Below are 19,655 nucleotides of genomic sequence, written 5' to 3'. Positions count from 1 at the left end.
ATCTTCTGTTTGAATTTTTACCATTTCTAATGGGATCTAAGACTTCATTTAAGATACTTAAATTTCCCCAACATGGATACCCCGGGAGGTCACTCTCCCCGGGCTCTATCCAAGTGGCGTAGGGGAGCATAGGGCTCTGCCCCGTGATGTACAGTCCCTTTCCACAATGTTGGAGAGAAAGCCGGGCCTTGAGTCTGCGCCTGCATATTCCTACGACTTCTCAGAGTCCTGTGGACGATGACTGAGGAGACAAACCATGCAGGAAACATCTAGAAAAAAAAAAGATACTTGAATTTCATACCAAGCAAAAAGTTTCTGTGTTTCAGACATAATTTGTTGACATTTCTCATATTTTTGCACATTAGGTACGAATTTTACGGTTATTAAGAATTTTAGGACGAAATGATGATGATTCTAGTGAAGCTATGAATGATATATTAGCACAGGTGAGTAGGCCAAACTTGCCTTACATTTATATTAAATGTTCATCTTAGTATAGTAGGGAGTGGAATGATTGTGGTTATATGGAGCAATTTTTATTTGTGTTTCCTCATTGGTGGCTATAATCAATCACAGAATGTCTCTTGTTACTCCTGGATATTTTTTGGAAGCATTGTTTTATCATTGTGTACCACCCTCTGTGTCTTTTCAGGTTGCCACTAATACAGAGACTAGTAAAAATGTAGGAAATGCTATTCTTTATGAAACAGTTTTGACTATCATGGATATTAAGTCAGAGAGTGGACTGCGAGTAAGTCTTTTAATATATTTTCTTCTCCCTAAACATTTCATCTAGAATAATTGATTTGGATTTAGCACTTTGGAAATGAATCCCATTTGAAAATTAACTTTTGGGAAGAATGTCTTAAATATTTGCTCTTATATAGAAATAAACACATACAGTAAAACAACTCAAACAGTACAGAAGATATATAGGGAAGAAAACATCTGCCTGTAGTTTTCATGTGATGACTCTCAATTCTACTAGTGGGGAGTACTGTTACCATTTTATAATGTATTTTTTCAGGGATTTTTAAAAAATTTAAATGTGTTTGTATATGTGTATTTCTTCTCTTCCCCACTTTTAAAATCTTTTTACTTGAAATAATTTTAGTCTTACAGAAACAGTTGAGTTTCTGTATACCCTTCACTTAGCTTCCTATACTGTAACATTTTGCATAACTATATGTAGTTATCAAAACTAAGAAATTAATATCGGTACCATGTCATTAACTAAATTATAGACTTTATTTAGATTTCACCAATTTTCCTAATGTCCTTTTCCTGTTCCAGGAGCTAATCTATGATTCCACTTTGCATTTCATTGTCACATCTCCTTAGTCTCCACCAGTCTGTGACAGTTCCTCTCTCTCTCCTTTTCTTTCATGACTTTGACACTTTGAAGAGCACTGATGAGTTACTTTTTATTTTAAAATATATTTTTATTGATTTCAGAGAGGGAGAGAGAGATAGAAATATCAGTGATAAGAGAAAATCATTGATCGGCTGCCTCTAGCACATCCCTCACTGGGGATCTAGCTGGCAACCCAGGCATGTGCCCTGGCTGGGCATCGAACCCTAACCTCCTGGTTCATATAGTGCTCAACTACTGAGCTAAACTGGCTGGGCTGATCAGTTACTTTTTAGAACGTCCCCCAATTTGGCTCGGTCTGATACTTTATCATAATTAGATTGAGGTTATGTCATTTTGGTAAGACTATCATAGAAGTGATGTGTCTTTCTTAACATCATTTCAGGAGGTACATGCTATATCTATTTGTCTCGGTACTGGTGATATTAACCTTGATCACTTGATTAAGGTCGTGTCTGCTGTGTCTTTCCACTGTAAAGTTATTTTTCCCTTTGTGATTAAAAATATTTTGTGGGAGATGCTTTAAGACTATACAGATATCTTGTTCTCCTCAGACTTTTGCCTATCAATTTTATTCTTCAGAAGATCTTGTCTGCAGCAGTTGTTAGGGTGGTGATCTAATGACACTTCTCTGTTTCCCTCATTTTGTCCTCATTAAATAACTGGAATTTTTCTGTAAGGAAGAATTCTCCCTCATTATTTTATTCATTCTTTTAATCATTTATTAATGTAAGAATAACTCGTCGATAGTCTTATAAGAAATAAACTTACTATAATATAATATCTGTGTATAGTTCTTTTTAGATTAGATTATTTAAATAACCAAAGTAACTTAGATTAATTCTTTTCCTTTTCCCACCTTTCAAACAAAATGGTAACATATCGTGTATATCGTTATAAGTTGCAGTGGACTTGGCCATGAATGCACTTTACTTTTTTCACTTAATGTTATGTTGAAGCTAGTCTATATTCATATATAGAGCTCATTTTCATTAAAAAAAAAAAGCTAGAATATAGCATAAAATTTACCAGTTTAACAACAACAAAAAATCTGTGGTTCAGTGGCATTAAGTACATTCACATTGTTGTGCAACAAACACCATTGTTGATTTTCAGAACTTTCTGGTCTTTCAAGATCATGAAATACCAACTACCCCCTATAAATAGTTTGCACTCAACAGAGGCCAGAAGTGATCCTTAAACAATAGAAATCTTTAATTTTTCTAGATTTTTAACTTATGCTATTTTTCTTTAGGTCCTAGCCATAAATATCCTGGGTCGTTTCTTATTGAACAATGACAAGAATATTAGGTAAAGCAATTGAAAAATGTCTTATATTTTGTTATTATAAAGTCTGTTTTCAAGAGTGACTTTGCTCAAGATCACACATGTATTAAGTGACTTATCTAGAATTTCAGCTGAGGAAACTCAGGATTTCTATTTTAGTCTGGTCTTAAAACTATTGTTTTGTAAAGAATTTGAGGATTTGCTTCGTGGCTTAATTTTTACACCTCTGCATATTATAAATCAGGAATCATTAAAGTTTTTCTGTGAAGGACCAAATGGTCAATATTTTAGGCTCTGTGGGCCTTTGGTCTCTGTGGCAATTACCCAGCTGTGCCTGTTGGCATGAAAACAGTCATAGATCATATAAATGATGAATGTTGCTGTTCTGATAAAAATTGATTTACAAAACCAGACAGCAGAGGACTGGATATTTGCAGGGAGCTTGGAAGTTTACTGTCCCAATATAGAACGTGTTTATCAATTCCATTTATTTGTGTGTGTGTGTGTTTTTAAAAAAAGATTTTTAGAGAAGGAGAGGGAGAGAGAGAAACATCAATGTGAGGGTGAAACATAGGTCAGCTGCCTCCTGCATGCCCCCTCCCAGGGATGCAACCTGGACATATGCCCTGACTAGGAATTGAACCAGCAACCTTTTAGCACACAGGACGACACCCAACCAACTGAGCCACACTGGCCAGGGTGACTACTTAAAGTAGATAAATTTATTAGTACTATCTTTTCTTTGTAGTTTATTCTGTTTGCCTTTTTCCCTCTTTTAATCAGGAGAAAAAAATTTCTTACCTTGTTAAACTTGAAAAAAAAAAAAACAAAACGTGAAAATAATTATTGTGATATCCTGAATTATTTCCTCCTTCTAAAAGAATTTTTCATACTTGGATGTTATACTCAAAATTTTGTATGAGTCTCAAAAGCAGAATAAATACAAATGGTAAAATTGAAATAATTTCCTTTTGCATTTTAGGGCTAAGGTCCCAAAAAGGCATATTATCTGCTTATTTTGTTGTACTTTTTGGAAGTACTTGAAATAATTGAACCAGTCACTTTTAGAAGTTGCAATGGACTTGGCCATGAATGCAAATATTCTAAATCCAAGGCTTCTTCTGGTTGTCATTACCTTAATGTGTCTTCTATGCCTTTAAAATGTTACCATTATAGTTATTGTCTTTCTTTTACATGTTTAAAATATGTGCTTTCCCTTAGTCTTTAGACATTTTTTGTCATTATTTTAGGCAGAAAAAACACACCTTGAATTTTACATTTTAATTCTGTTCTCCTGCAACTTCGTTTCATCCAGATATGTAGCTCTGACATCTTTGTTGAAGACTGTGCAGACAGATCATAATGCAGTGCAGAGGCACAGAAGCACCATTGTGGACTGTCTGAAAGATTTGGATGTCTCAATAAAACGGTAACAGATTATTGATAGTTCTTTGCCTCCACCCCACCTGGTAACTTTGTAATAGTTTTAGAAGTGAGAATGTTGACCTTTATGTATTATTCTCATTTTCATAGATGAATTCCCTGCAGAGTCAATCCTTTTTTAGAAAGGATTGGCAGGGCGAAGGTTAGGTCAATAAAGGAGGCCAATAAGGAATGCTTCAGTGCACAATGAAGTTGTCCTTGGTTCTTTGATAAATAAAACTGATAAAGAGATAAGCTTGGCAAAAGGTTGCTTTATGGAAGTACTGTGCTTTGTGTGCTGGAGGATGAAAAATACAGAGTGATCCATCGGCTAAGTGTTTTATCACGATGCTGAAACTCAAATTGCTGACAGCACACTTTTCCTCACAGTACTGTGCCCCAAGGTGCTAGAGGCAGCCGTGTTTTTAGAAAAGTGCATCTAGGAATGATGTTAGGAAGGAGGTAGATAGCACTTTTTAACTTTTTTTCCTCTCTATGGAATAGCTATACTGGTTCTTCTCTTAGAAGGATTATAAATGTTTATGAAACCTCACTGTAGTTGGTCCAGTGAACTTTTAGTTGTGGTTGTATGCTCAAATCCAGAACAAATTAGAGTTGAAATGATCTCTGAAACTATGCACATAACAAACATTTATTGACATTAAGTTTCTTTTGTTTGCCGAGAACGCGTACTAAATGTTTGGACAATCTAAAGATAAGATCTTGACTCCGCAATAACAACTTTCACTTAGTTCTTGCAAAGTAAAGGATCTGTGAACACTCTCTCAATTCTCGGAGCAAGCCAGTGAGACTAGGCAATTACTTCTATTCTCAATGAACAGATTAGTGAAAATATAGTCCCAAAAGGAATCAAATTACTTGTACAAGGGCAGACCTGGGAATAGAAATCAGGCCTTCTGATTCCTATTTTGTTTTATTTTTCTATAGCTTGTTACTGGGCTTTTCATTTCAAAAGTAAAATCTGTATCTCCTTGACTGCCAAACTGTCTTATTTTGAATCCTGCCTCTGCCCAAAATAGATGTGGTCTAGTTACTTAACCTTTTAGTGCTTCAGTTGTCCCATATGTAAAATTTCCATACAAGAGAACCCATTTTCTAGGATTATATACGATAAATTGAATTAATATAAATAAAGTACCTAAGCATTATATAAGAATTGTCTGTTATTGTATTTCTATAAAGATTGGGTTTTTATTGCTTACAAATTAGCTAAGATGACAGTACTTTCTCCTTATTAAATTAATATTTTTAAAAATCAATCTATATACCATGTTTGATGTTATTGACCAAATATGAAAAGATGTTTATATTAACCTTATAACTTTTATGTGTTAAACATTTTTATTTTGCCTTGGTTACAAAATTTGATAGGCAGTTAAAAAACTTTTATTTGCCCTCATAGCACATGCCCTTTTTTCCTTTTCATGGCCCTCATTCTCTCTTTCAGTTTTCCCCCCAGCTTTATTGAGATATAATTTGCATAACATTCTGCAAATTTAAGGTGTACAGTGCATTAATTTAACAGTCATATATTGCAAAAACAGTTATCATAGCTATATAATGCAGCTAATACTTGCATCATCCTATATAATAAAAGCCTAATATGCTAAGTGTCCGACTGTTATCTTGTGTGCAAAGATAGGGTTACAGGATCATGCAAGAACAGGAACATATCCCCCAGTGCTTGGAGTTCAGAGAGAAAATCCCTGGGTCTTTGTTTCATTCCCACAGTAAATATAACTGGTTTCTTTCTGGTTTTGTTTTGTAATTTCTCCCCTGCAAGGCGTGCAATGGAATTGAGTTTTGCCCTAGTAAATGGGAATAATATCCGAGGCATGATGAAGGAATTACTTTATTTTCTGGATTCCTGTGAGCCAGAATTTAAAGCCGACTGTGCATCTGGAATCTTTCTTGCTGCAGAAAAGTAAGATTTAATTTGATTTTTATTGATAAAAAATGCTTGGAATTTTAAAAAGCATTTTTAAAAGATGAGAAGAATGTTGTAAACCTATTTAAAACATGTAATGGCTATTTTAAGCTCCCAATTAGAAATTAACTTTGAGGAGGCCATGATAGCCAGCATTTAAGTATACTAAGACACCCCGCCCTCCAAAAATTCCTCTTTTATAAAACTTGGGATTTATAATCCTTTTATAATCTGTTCTTTAACCTGTCATTCATGATGCCCTCTTTATGAGGATATAGATGTTTCAGCATCTGAATTGTGGCTGTGTGTAAAACTTTTAGCAAGAAATACCTAAAGATTTTGGTAGTACGGTTATTTCTACACTTTCCACTGTGAATTTAAAGGACCAATTTCCTAGTTCTGGTGTGTCTGGGTATGGGAACAGTCCCTTTTCTTTCTTCTCTATCCTCTCCTACCTGACTTTGTTTTCTCAGACAGTCTTTTCTTAGCTCAGCAACTCCTATTGCAATACTACGTAGACCATCTGAATTGACAGTGCGCCATTTCATCACCCTGGGAAATGGGTATTGCTGCTAGATTTGAAGGTGAAATGTCCCCAAATATAATTACTTACGATAATAGGCAGGATTTTTGAAAGTCACTGAGCACAGTATGATTTACAGGTTCCAATTTCTTCACCTGGTGCCATTATTTTTTTAGGTATGCACCTTCCAAACGGTGGCATATAGACACAATTATGCGTGTTCTGACAACGGTAAGTAGCTTTTTTAAGTCACCATGTACTAACTGCCGAATGTGCTGTTTAAGGCAGAGAAAGCCCTTATTCTCATGAAGCTTAGGTGCTAGTGGGGGAGATAGGAAATTCAGGGGACATATGTACTGTACTGTCAGGCAGGGGAAAATGCTACAAGAAACACTAAAACAGCATGAGGACTATGGTGATGGCCGAGGAGGATGGAATATGGGGCAATGGGCCAAGTATTTTAGGTAGTCAGGGCGGGTCACTCAGAGGAACTAACCTTTGAGTAGAGAACTTAGTGAAATTAGCCACGCAAAGATTTGGGAAAGAAGTGTACTAATCTGAGAGCGCAGCAGGGGTAGCAAAGACATTAGGTAGCAATAAGCTTGGACTACTTGGAGAGCAAGAAGGCAAGTGAAGGCAGAGATTGGTGGCATTGATGCAGGGCGAGATTAAATGGGGCCTCATAGGAGTTTGGCTTTTATTGTGAATGTGTTAGGAAGCCATTGGAAGGTTTCCAATGACTACATTTGTTCTGGATTTAAGATTACAGTTTTATAAGGTATTTTTTCTTTGTCCAAAATTTTGGAGATTTTTCTATTATTTGATTAATAGGGATAAGAGATGTCAGAGTAAAAATGAAAGTGTAGTGGTATATAAAGGAAATATAACTAACTGTGTGTAATTATGTTACCAGAGTAGATATCACACATTTAATTAGTTTAAGAAAAATGTTTATCAAAACATACTGGTGTTTTTAATAATTTTTTCGATGTTTTCTTTGACCCATGTGTTATTTAGTACCATGTTTAATCTCAAACTATTTGGGGATTTCTCAGCTATCTTTGTGTTACTGCTTTCTAGTTTAACTTTGTATGAATTCTATTCTTTTAAATTTAAGGTATTTTTTATGGCTCAGAATGTGGTCTGTCTCGGCAAATGTTGCATGTGAGCTTGATAAAGGCTCAGAGGCTAAAGTACCAATATCAAAAAGGAACTGAATTATAACAGTGAAGGCTACTATGTAAAATTTATCTATCCTTTATGTAGCTAGTAACTTCTTGAAATTTTTAATCCTTTATATTTTCCTTTTACTATGGACAAAGAGAAGATTTTATTTTTTTATAAAATTAAGAAACTTGGAATATTAATTTAAATAAGTAAGACTGAAGTTTGAGCTGTTTATGAACCTGAAAATAGGAATCAACTTTATCTTTGAATGTTTTTTTTAGTAGTCTCTCCTTAACAGCGATAATAATAGCTAACATTTATCATTATTATGTGTTTCTAGTGGTAACTGTCTGCATTTCCTTTTAGGCAGGAAGCTATGTTCGTGATGATGCAGTCCCCAACTTGATCCAGTTAATAACCAATAGTGTGGAGATGCATGCCTATACTGTCCAGCGCTTATACAAAGCAATTCTCGGTGATTATTCTCAAGTAAGAACTTCGTTTGCCTTTTATTTATTTTTTTTTCTGCTTTGGGAGGAAATTACACTTTATTTTTCTCATATGTTCTTATAACTCACACTCTAGATCAGTGGTTCTCAGCTTTCTAATGCCGAGACCCTTTAATACTGTTCCTCATGTTGTAGTGACCTCCAACCATAACATTATTTTCGTTGCTACTTCATAACTGTAATTTTGCTACTGTTATGAATCGTAATATAAATATCTGTGTTTTCCGATGGTCTTAGGCGACCCTGCTAGTGTTTCTCAACCATTAGAAAGGTTGAGAACCACTGTGCTAGATGTACCTAAATCTTGACCTTTATGATTAGATGACCTATAATTTGCATTAATCTTTCTAAGGGTTAAAATCTTTGACAAACGATGACTTTCTCTTGACAGCAACCTTTGGTACAAGTAGCTGCATGGTGTATAGGTGAATATGGAGATCTTCTCATATCTGGCCAATGTGAAGAGGAAGAGCCTATTCAGGTACCCCTTGTTCCTCTTGATCATAGATGGGGAATAGAGTAGTTTTGGTCATAAGCAGGCAGTGTTTAGTGAGGAGTTGTGGTTGATTCCTGGAAAACCTCTTTAAAGAAATAATACTGGAATTATATTGGGAAACCTGTCAGTTTTTGAAGTGGAACTTAATGAGCCATTTTGAGACTTTAAAATCCACTCTCCACTTTGTCAGGGGGAATTATATTATTTCTCTTATTCTCTGGTTGATTTAAACAAGAAGAAATGAGACCTATAACCATATTTCCATTTGCTCATTAAACAACTGGCTTTTAGGAGAAGTTGTGGCAACAATATTTGAACTCCATGTAACTTTTTTCCCCTTCCTCTACTTCTGCCTCTTGCAGCTAAATATGCCTCTCAGCCCCCAGTGGGTATTTTCCACATTTTTTTTTAAAACATACCTTCCACCTGCTTCTGGTTGATGGATCAGTTTGGACAGTTATCCTGGCCAAGAACAGATTGTGTTAGAAGCTTTGGTAGTGATGGTAGGATTGTCTTTCTGGTGGCATCCTGTGACTTGATATCAAATTTTGATAATTACTTTTACATTTCATTGTACATTGTCTTTTTTTTTTTTTTTTCTCTTCAGGTAACAGAAGATGAAGTGTTGGATATTTTAGAAAGTGTCTTAATCTCTAATATGTCTGCCTCTGTGACACGAGGTTATTCCCTCACTGCCATTATGAAGCTTTCTACTCGATTCACCTGTACTGTAAAGTGAGTATGGAGAAAAAATAGGTGAACAGGTTGTTTTGTAACCTTTGAAACGTTTTATTATGGAATATTTCAAGCAAAGAGAGAATAATAAAATGATTTGCATATACCTATTACACCACAATAATAATCATCATTTCGTGGTTATTCCTTATTTCATCTATACTTTGCACACCCCATCATAGATTATTTTGAGCTTGTGATGTTTTTAAAATCAGATTTCTAATGCCCATTTTCATTTTTAACTGTGACTTGATATCAAATTGAGAAGTTATTTTCCCATATAAAGATTCTGTTTTATTGTAGTAATATTTTGAGATGTCTGGATAGGAAGAAAATCATGAGGGTTGTGGTGTTTAAGTCTTTAAATTCTGCTGTTTACACTTGATCTTAGCCAAAAGGCCAAGAAGCGATCAAATTCTGCTGTTTACTATTTTGTTTTGTTTTTTAGTTGTTTTTTTTTTAGTATTTTTATTGATTTCAGAGAGGAAGAGAGATGATGGTGTTGAAGTATATGTGTGTGTGTGTGTATTTTTTTTTTAAGAGTAACACTTTAAAAAAATATTTTTTTTTATTGATTTTGTACAGAGAGGAAGGGAGAGAGATAGAGAGTTAGAAACATCAATGAGAGAGAGTCATCCATCAGCTGCCTCTTGCACACCCACTACTGGGGATATGCCCACAACCAAGGTAGTATTATACATGCCCTTGACCGGAATCGAACCTGGGACCCTTCAGTCCCCAAGCCGACGCTCTATCCATTGAGCCAAACCGGTCTCGGCAAGAGTAGCACTGCTTTTAATGAGTTTTAATTCAGAATACAAAACAAACAAGGTGCTAGCTATGGCCGGAGTGTTAGTGCAGCTGTAAACAAAGGCTTTCCTTCCCCCTGAAAGGCAAGTTACAAAAGGGTATCAGACAGATGGGATGAGACATTCCAGGCTATTTCTGAAAAACTATAACCTCTTCACCCTACCCCCACCCAAAAGGAATTCTAAATTCTGGGCCTTTGTTGATCCAAGAGATTGTGTGAGAGAATTTCTCCTTTTGGATGTAGGGGTCACTTTTCTTGGTTTTGTTATTGATTCTGTTGAAAGTCCAGTCACTGGATAAGTAAGGAAGCCAGTGTGGTTCTGTATGAGTTCTTGTGAGTAACTTTGATTGTGATGGTTTTCACTTCATTGTATGTTGTGTATATGTTGGATGAATGAAGATGAAGGAAAGATGTTTTGTTTTTGAAAGACTGTGTAACTTAAGAAAAGGTATTTGAAAATTTTAACCAGAAAACTCTGGTTTAAACATTAATCTGTCTGCTTGTTCATGAACTTTCTTTTGTATATTTGAATTCATTTGTCATTTTATCCCAAAGCCGAATAAAGAAAGTGGTTTCCATCTATGGAAGCAGCATTGATGTGGAACTCCAGCAGAGGGCAGTAGAATACAATGCACTTTTTAAGAAATATGACCATATGAGGTAAGTAAAAGAAACTAAGCAATGCATGTGCCTCTTAGCATCCCAGACAGATTGTCATAATCCATAAAGGAGACTCATCCCTCATGTCTTATTAACTGGCCTTCACTACCCTGTTCAGTTCTAATTGTTTGACTGCTTCTGTTTTATTTATTTCCTATTCTGCCTAATCTCTATAAAGAAAGAAGTTAATTGACTTTTCATTCCTTATCTCCCCTTTCTTTTGGTACAGAAAGTTAGCTTCATTTTCCATTTTATTTGGTTTCAGAAGTAAGAGCTGTATTTTTCTCTAGAGAATCTCATCAGATATTACTATGAATATTTTGGTGTCATCTCCCACCGCCCTCTTCTGTTATACAGTATTTTTATTGGAACCTGTTAATATTTACTGATTTATCTTGCTTTCATTCCAACTTCTCTACCACTGAGAAATCTCAATTTCTTGGGATTTAGGTAGACAGCTTGTTCATTCAAGGTTTCTTGCCTGCCCTAAATCCAGCTAGGAATTTAGGTCATGTTTTCTTATCATCCACTAATGTATGTGTAGGGTGGGCAGGAGAAATGGCTTTTCATGTTTGGCCCTAGTATAGTTACAGTGATTGTTTTGGGTAGGGAATCTAGACTAATTGCCTGGAATTTAACCACTTCAGATATTTTTTTCAGGTCTGCCTTGCTTGAGAGAATGCCTGTCATGGAAAAAGTGACCACAAATGGTCCTACGGAGATTGTGCAGACAAATGGAGAGACAGAACCAGCTCCGCTAGAGACCAAACCACCGCCCTCTGGGCCACAGCCGAGCAGCCAGGTAGCTTTTCACTGGCTTCCCTGGGGACACTGATGATCGATAATTCCTTGTAATCTCTTAGCTGATTCCCTTCAGTGTTCCGAGATTGACTGATGATTCTCTTATTTTTAAGGGTTGAAAGAGCTTTGCATTATAATGAAGTAGACTAGGCAAATGATTAATAAATTGAGATATTATTTTCTTGTTTAGGCCAATGATTTATTGGATTTGTTGGGAGGAAATGACATAACACCTGTTATTCCAACTGTACCTACAAGCAAACCAGCTTCTGCTGGTGGAGAGCTTCTTGATTTGCTGGGAGACATCAACCTTACAGGTGAGGCCTGAGTGGAATTATTTAATGCTGAGATAGGGATAAGGGGAAAAACTACCTGGACTTTCTAGCACATCCATCAGTTGAAGATGGGCAAAGGTAAGTCAGAAGCAAGATTAGAATCTTCACAACATCTGGGATATAAGGTGCCATGCTAACACTCTAGAGACTAGGGATTCCTTAAAGTCCATTTTTTGTTGTTGTTGTTTTGTTTAATTTGGGGATAATTACTTGCATTTTAAAACTTTCAGGCTGGAAAAAAAAATCCCAAGTCACCTTTGCTTTTAATTAGTATCTGAAGACATCACTTTCCTTTCTCTAGGTTTCTTTCTATTTATTGTTAGTTTTCCAGAGCTCCCTTCTTCCCTATTATTAAAGCAACTAGAGGCCTGGTGCATGAAATTCATGCACGGGTGTCGTCATGCATGTCTCCCCCCCCCCCCTTCTCCCCCCGCCTGGCTAGCGATCAGGGCTGATCAGGGCCATCTCACCCAGTCCCATTTGAGGCTGGTGGTCAGGGAGGGACAGCAGGAAGGTTATATAAATTTGTCCTTATTTTGGATTACTTTCTTTGACTAATTAGTCTTTCTGAATCTGTTTAAAATAAAGATGACAGCTCTAACTGGTTTGGCTTAGTGGATAGAGCATAGGCCTGCGGACTGAAGGATCCCAGGTTCGATTCCAGTCAAGGGCATGTACCTCGGTTGCAGGCACATCCCCACTGAGAGGTGTGCAAGAGGCAGTTGATTGATGTTTCTCCCTCATCAATGTTTCTAACTCTCTATTCCTCTCTCTTCCTCTTTGAAAAATCAATAAAATATGTTTAAAAAAAATCTCTTTAAAAAAAACATGACAAATACTTAATCTCAGAGAATATTTATGAGGAATGGTGACTTATTCAGTGCATGTATGACTCATAGTAGGCATACGATAAATATTTTTACCTTAACCTCCATGTATATTGCCACCAGTTTTACTATACAATCATAAGTATTGTGTACTATCATTTTTTTACGAGCCCTAGCAGATTAAAAATTGGCCCTATTATTTTGTTAATTTCAAGTTTTTCAATCACGGAATGGTTCATATATATCAACATTTTTGCATTATACATGAATTTTATTTTCCACATTCCTTTTGAGTCCTTAACTCATTTATCATGGAGTCTTAATGTTTTATTTTGCTTTTGTTCTTACTTACTTGTTTTCCCAGTGTTATATGAAAAAGCAAAACAACAATGTGTCAAGTCTAAATTTTCCTATATTAATTCATAATGTGTTTTAAACATATTTTCCTATTTTTGAGTTGTAGATTCTTTAAGCCATCATTACTTATATCCTAATGCACAGTAATATAATCAGTGGAAATCTAAATAAATTTAGTGTGTGTTCTTAGAGGAATTGGTACAGTAAGTTTCTGTGGTACTACCTATGGTATTTTCAGAGGAGAAAAAGGCTAAAATTTAAGGGACTTAAGGACCTATATGTTATCTATATATTTTGGTAGCCTCTAATTTTCCACGAGAACATGTTTCTAAAATTGTTTTGAAAATGGTAATTGTGGGGAAATTAGTAGATTAGATTTATATAAACTCAGAACTATATAAATATTTATTTGTATACTTCATAGACAATCTGCTTGACTGCATGTTCTGCAGTGTCATATCTGTTTTTAACTTCTTGTGCTTTGCTTAGTCATCTGTTTTTCTACCTTCCTTGCTAATTTTTAGCATGCTTGTTGTTTTTTCCCTTAGGATATCGATAGTTAGGTATTTTTTCAAAGGATATTTCACTCTTCCTTTATTTTTTAAATTTTGTTATTAGTATAATTTCAGTTAATTTTATAAGTAATTTTAAATATGTTTAAATATAAAATGCATTTTCTTTATTTTCCAGAATTTTCTTATACCGCTTCTTAGAATTTTGATTTCTCTCAGGTCATGGCCATATTCTATCATTTGCTCTCAGTTGTATGATCCTCCTTGTTCTTATGGGAAGGATCAAATAAAAATGGTAATCTGGTAATCCTACCCCCCTCCTTCATACCACTCTCTCCAGAGTATGTGTGTGTTAAATTTTTATTATGCAATATTTAACATCTATAAAATTCAATAAATGCCTTGATCTACTTAGCTTGTAAAATAAAATATTGTTATGAAAGTTAACATTCCCTTTGTACCTCCCCCTCAATTCCTTCTCTCTTGGTCCCAGAGGTCACTACTGTCTATCCTGAAGCAGTGTTTAGCTTTGGTGTTTACCATTTCTGTATATTTCTTTACTAGAGGCCCAATGCATGAAATTCATGCAAGAGTAGGCCTTCCTTCGCCTGGCTGCCAGCACCGGCTTCCCTCTGGCACATGGGACTGGTCTTCCCTCGCATAGGGAGACCAGTGGGTGACCTGAGCCTTCCTCTGAGGGAGATCATGGGGCAATGGCTGGGTCCCTGACCAATTGCATTACACCCACCTTGGCTAGCCTGGCACCAGTGGTGTCATAGCGTGGTCCCAGATGGTCTTTCCATTGTTTGGCCATTCCGTCAATTTGCATATTACACTTTTATTATATAGGATTAAGTCGACAGTCCATTTTGATGCCCTAAACATGACCAAATTTCAAGTTGTTTTTAATATTTGTTTTTGTCCAAACTAAACACAATATTGGGTTTTTCATATAAAATTAGTGGCCTGATGCAAGAAATTCATGCATGGGGGGCCCCCCTCAGCTCAGCCTGCACCCTCTCCAATCCAGGACCCCGCGGGAGATGTCTGCCTGCCGGTTTAGGCCCAATCCTGGGATATCCTTCTCACAATCCGGGACCACTGGCTCCTAACTGCTCACCTGACCACCTGCCTGATCACCCCTAACTGTGCCTCCCTGGTCCTGTCGCCCCTTACTGCCTCCCCTTCTGACTTGGTCACCCCCAGCTGCCACCCCCACTGGCCTAGTCACCCTCACTGCCCCCCTCTGCCAGCCTTGTTACCCTTCACTGCCCCCCCACCTGCCTGGTTGCCCCCAACTGTCCCCGCTGCGGGCCTGGTTGCCCCACGCAGCCTGCTGTTCGGTCCTTGGGTCGCACCTCACTAACCCCTTGCTGGTCTGGTTGCCCCATGCAGCCTGTGTGGTTGTCCATTCAGTTGTGATGGTCACTTAGGCTTTTATATATATAGATAATAGTGTGTAATATTGTTTTGCCAGTTTTTACGTTTATAGAAATGATATCCAACTGAGTGTTCTTTTGCTTTTGAACATTGTATTTGTGAGAATAATCTATGAATTATTCATTTGTTCAGTTGACCTGTGCAGTTGATCCTCACAGTACAAACTCGAGTTGTCCAAAGGTCAACTCCTTCATTGGGAATCCTCATGTGTGGAGATCTGTACGGAATAATAGTGTTCCTAGCTTCCACATTATTCAAGGGTCAACTGCACTTCTAGTGCATTAACAGTTTTACTATTGTGTATGTGTATGTTTACTTTTATCATACAAAATTAGTGGCCTGATGCACGAAATTTGTGTATGGAGGACCCCCCCCCCCCCCCCCCCCCCCCCGCAGCTCAGCCTGCACCCTCTCACAATTTACTTGCCCATTATCTTGAAGGACATTTGGTTGTATCCAGTATTTCACTGTTACAAACTATCTTGCTATGCACACTTTTATACAAGTTTCCCTGTGTACATACTTAAGAATTTGTGCAAAAGGCTCTGGTTCTCAATGGGGAGATTTTGCCCACCAGGGCTTAGAGGATATTTTCAGGTGTCACACTGGAGGATGTTACTGTCATTTAATAAGTAGAAGCCAAGGGTGCTGATAAACACACTGCAATGCGCAAGGCAGCCTCCCACAACAAAGAATCATTTAAAGTGTTATGAGTTTTGAGGTTGAGGAACTTTAGGTATATACTCACTGCTCAGCTCTATTGTTGCTACATTGTCTCTAGTTTGGTTGTGTCAGTGTATATTCCTATGACAGGTTAGAAGTCCCCATTGCTACACGTTCTTACTAATATTTGGTATTATCACATTGAAATTTTCACCACTGTACTGGATGTGAAGTAGTATCTCAATGTGGCTTTAAATTCCATTTCCTAATTACTGAGCATCTTTTTTCATAAGATGTTCTTTTCATAAGATATTCCTATTTCTTACCACTTTTAAATTGGGTTATTTTTTCCTTATTGACTTGTAGGAAGGTATTTATAGTTCTGGATACTCATTCATTAGTTGTCTTGTAGGAGCATTTTCTGCTGCCTGTGGTCTCTCTATTTTTTTTTTTTTACAGTATTTTCTAATGAACAGACATTATTCAATTTTAAAGTGTTTGAATTTTAAGTTCTTTTCATTTCTGGTTTATGCATTATGCATCTTATTTGTGGAATCTTTCTCTTAACCTGAGGTCATAATATTTTTCTCCTATATTTTCTTGAAGAGTTTTGTCATGCTGGGTAATATTGACTTAACATTGGACTGTTTCCTATAGGTGCTCCAACTGCTGCTCCTGCCCCTGCCTCAGCCCCACAGATATCCCAGCCCCCTTTCTTGTTGGATGGGCTTTCATCACAACCTCTCTTCAATGATATCACTACAGGTACAATTACTGATGTTATTAAAGTTATTGAAGAAAGCAAATAATAATTTTATAAGTATTAGCCTGCCTACAGTTAGGCTAAGCTTCCTGTACTTTCCCAGGCATCCCCTCTATCACAGCATACAATAAGAATGGCTTGAAGATAGAATTCACCTTTGAACGGTCAAACACCAACCCCAGTGTCACGGTGATAACGATACAGGCCTCTAACAGCACAGAGCTGGACATGACGGACTTTGTTTTCCAGGCTGCGGTACCAAAGGTACTACAATGTCTTCTTTGCCTTCTTCTTTTGAATAAAGATTGGCTTAATCTTTTAAAAACTCACTTGGGCCCTAACCAGTTTGGCTCAGTAGATAGAGTGTCGGCCTATGGACTGAAGGGTCCTGGGTTCGATTCTGGTCAAGGGCATGTATCTTGGTTTCGGGCTCTGTCCCCAGAAGGGGGCGTGCATGAGGCAGATGATTGGTGTTTCTCTCTTATTGATATATCTAACTTTCTATCCCTCTCCCTTCCTCTTTGTATAATAAAAATCAATGTTTACAGATTAAACTATATTGGCAGGTTTAGCCCAAACTAACAATAATGTAACTATTATGGTTCATTCAAGCATGGCATTTTAATACTTTTTACTTGGTCATAAATATTTTTACGTTAGTATTATAAGATAAAGAAAAGACATTCTAATAGAAGTGAGATTAGAGTTCTGTAAAGTGGTCTATTAATGTTTGGTAATACAGTGGTAAAGGCCTATAAAACACAAATTATAACAAAATTAAAGTTAATTAAGATGAGAGATTTTATCTATTCTCTTGTAGAGAATTAAAAGTTCTCATATCGATATAGGAGAAAAACATTCCTTCTTCATTAATGTTTAGTTTACTATTGATATTGTGACTGCTTGTTTTGTAAGTTGAAGTTTTGTTTAAACCAAATCTAGGTTTAAGGAGTGTTTATGTTTATGTTTGAATAGTAAAGTTTTTTTCCCTTAAAAAAATTCTTTTTTCAATGATAGTTAACATTTGACATTATATTAGTTTCAGGTGTACTGCATAGTGGTTAGACATTCAATTTACAAAGTGATTTCCCATGTAAATTTGGCATCATACATATTTATTACAATATTATTGACTATTCCCTCTGCTGTACTTTATATCCCCATGACTATTTTGTAACTGCCAATTTGTACTTAGAAAAGTTTGAATGAAGAAGAGTTTAGAATGAGGACTGGGCAGAAATTTTCTGTAGTAGATGAAGATAGTATTTTAGACTCTATGGTCCCTGTTGCATCTACTCAGTTCTGTTGCTGTAGTGCAAAAGCAGCCACAGGCAGTAAGGGAGGAAGTGTAGCTCTGTTCCCAGGAAACGTGGTTTACAGAAACAGGTGTAAGTTTATTCTTGGCCATGGGCCATAGTTTGCCAACTGCTGGTTTAGAGTAAATTAATCTAATTTTTGCAGTGACGTATGAAGGAAATATGACATTCAGACCACACATTTTTGGAAATTTGAGTCCTTTTATTTGTGGTTATGTTGATTTTGCAATCTTCTTTTTTGCTTTTTTAGGAGCCAGAATATTGTCGATATTTTAGAAGCAGGAAAGTGGTTTCCATACTAGTCATAAGTTTCTTAACCTCTGTGCCTCAGTTTCTTAATTTGCAAAGAAAGGTGGTGTTAAGGATTATCTTCTTCAGGAAGAATAAATGAATTTCATGTCCCTGATACTGTTTTAAGTACTTTCCATGTGATCAGTGCTCAGTAAGTGTTAGCTACTGCAACTTTAGGGTTTTATATTGGTCACTTGCCTCTGTTCTAGCAACACATCATCTCTGCTCGTAAAACATTGTCTTATTCTTGGTGCTATACTGTACTATGCCTGTTTGCATAACAATGATATATCTTGGATTTCAAACTGTCATATATAGTACATAGATTCTATGAATAATTTTTACTTTTTATTATCTCTGAAATTGTACATTTTAAAATTGATACCTTGGCATAGTTTAATTAGCAACATGTGTTTTTTTCTTCTTCAGTGGTATATAATTGATAGTATCTTATATTTAATTAAATAAATATAAATAAGTGAATAATATTTTAGCTTACATAATTTATCTTGACAATAAAATTATGAGTACGACCCAAAATAATAAACCTATGTATTGAGATTAAATCTCTACTCTTAAAATTTTTGGCTTCAGAGAAGACTGGGTAGAATTCCTACTCCCCTTTAAAAAAAAAATATTTTATTGATTTTTCACAGGAAGGGAGAAGGATAGAGAGCTAGAATAATCGATCAGCTGCCTCTTGCACACACACCCCCTCCCACACTGGGGATGTGCCCGCAACCAAGGTACATGCCCTCGACTAAAATCGAACCTGGGACACCCCCACACCCCATCCCCCCTGAGTCTGCAGGCCGACGCTCTATCCACTGAGCCAAACCAGTTTTCGGCCTTCCTCCTCCCCTTTTTCTCTTTTCTCATTCTGTTCTCTCTCTTTTTCACTTCTCTCTCTTTCTCTCCTTCTCTTTCCTCTCTCTCTACTCCCTCCTTAATATTTTAGAAGACTGAACTTTTAGGAAAGATATTTTAAAATTCTATGGTTTACTTGTGTTGCTCATAACACTTCTACCTTTGTTATCTATAAACAAACAAAACTACCAGCATGCAACAGATGGCTTTGGTTTTCCAGGTTTTTTGCTCTGTGGACTAGTTCTGCATGTGATTTTTCTGTTAGGACCTTATGTGCCCAATGGAATGATCCATTAACAAATTGGCTCTGCCAGCTTTTCCTTCACCTCTATCACATTCACATAGGAGTAGGCTTTGACAGAGTCCAATTTTGCTTTAGAAAGCAAAAGTTCAAGTCTCCGCATCCCAGTCTGTAGTTAGTGACTGGTATGCTGGTTTGTTATTTTTATTTATTTATTTTATTATTATTATTATTATTATTATTATTTTAAATATATTTTATTGATTTTGTACAGAGAGGAAGGGAGAGAGATAGAGAGTTAGAAACATCGAT

The 19,655-nt window shown here is 36.4% G+C and overlaps 1 protein-coding gene and 2 non-coding genes across 5 annotated transcripts in view; all 3 read left to right on the top strand.

Moving 5' to 3' along the window:
• Positions 1-19,655, top strand: part of AP1G1 (adaptor related protein complex 1 subunit gamma 1) — a 70,011-nt gene that overhangs the window by 43,610 nt on the left and 6,746 nt on the right. For all 3 annotated transcript variants that reach the window (XM_036441103.2, XM_036441105.2, XM_036441104.2), the window contains 14 exons: positions 366-446; positions 653-751; positions 2,628-2,683; positions 3,975-4,088; positions 5,886-6,026; positions 6,729-6,783; positions 8,086-8,208; positions 8,620-8,709; positions 9,332-9,459; positions 10,826-10,930; positions 11,591-11,732; positions 11,922-12,048; positions 16,523-16,630; positions 16,732-16,892. In XM_036441103.2, the coding sequence (XP_036296996.1) occupies positions 366-446; positions 653-751; positions 2,628-2,683; positions 3,975-4,088; positions 5,886-6,026; positions 6,729-6,783; positions 8,086-8,208; positions 8,620-8,709; positions 9,332-9,459; positions 10,826-10,930; positions 11,591-11,732; positions 11,922-12,048; positions 16,523-16,630; positions 16,732-16,892 (1,530 nt within the window). The remainder of the gene's footprint in view (positions 1-365; positions 447-652; positions 752-2,627; positions 2,684-3,974; positions 4,089-5,885; positions 6,027-6,728; positions 6,784-8,085; positions 8,209-8,619; positions 8,710-9,331; positions 9,460-10,825; positions 10,931-11,590; positions 11,733-11,921; positions 12,049-16,522; positions 16,631-16,731; positions 16,893-19,655) is intronic.
• Positions 68-271, top strand: LOC118721027. Its single transcript, XR_004988600.1, has one exon. It is a non-coding gene; the product is annotated as a small nucleolar RNA SNORA73 family (small nucleolar RNA).
• On the top strand, positions 4,374-4,460 carry LOC118721049. Its single transcript, XR_004988615.1, has one exon. It is a non-coding gene; the product is annotated as a small nucleolar RNA SNORD71 (small nucleolar RNA).

This window comes from Pipistrellus kuhlii, unplaced genomic scaffold (genome assembly GCF_014108245.1).
Source record: "Pipistrellus kuhlii isolate mPipKuh1 unplaced genomic scaffold, mPipKuh1.p scaffold_m20_p_17, whole genome shotgun sequence".
Lineage (NCBI taxonomy): Eukaryota > Metazoa > Chordata > Mammalia > Chiroptera > Vespertilionidae > Pipistrellus > Pipistrellus kuhlii.
This window is presented reverse-complemented; position numbering and strand designations above follow the sequence as displayed.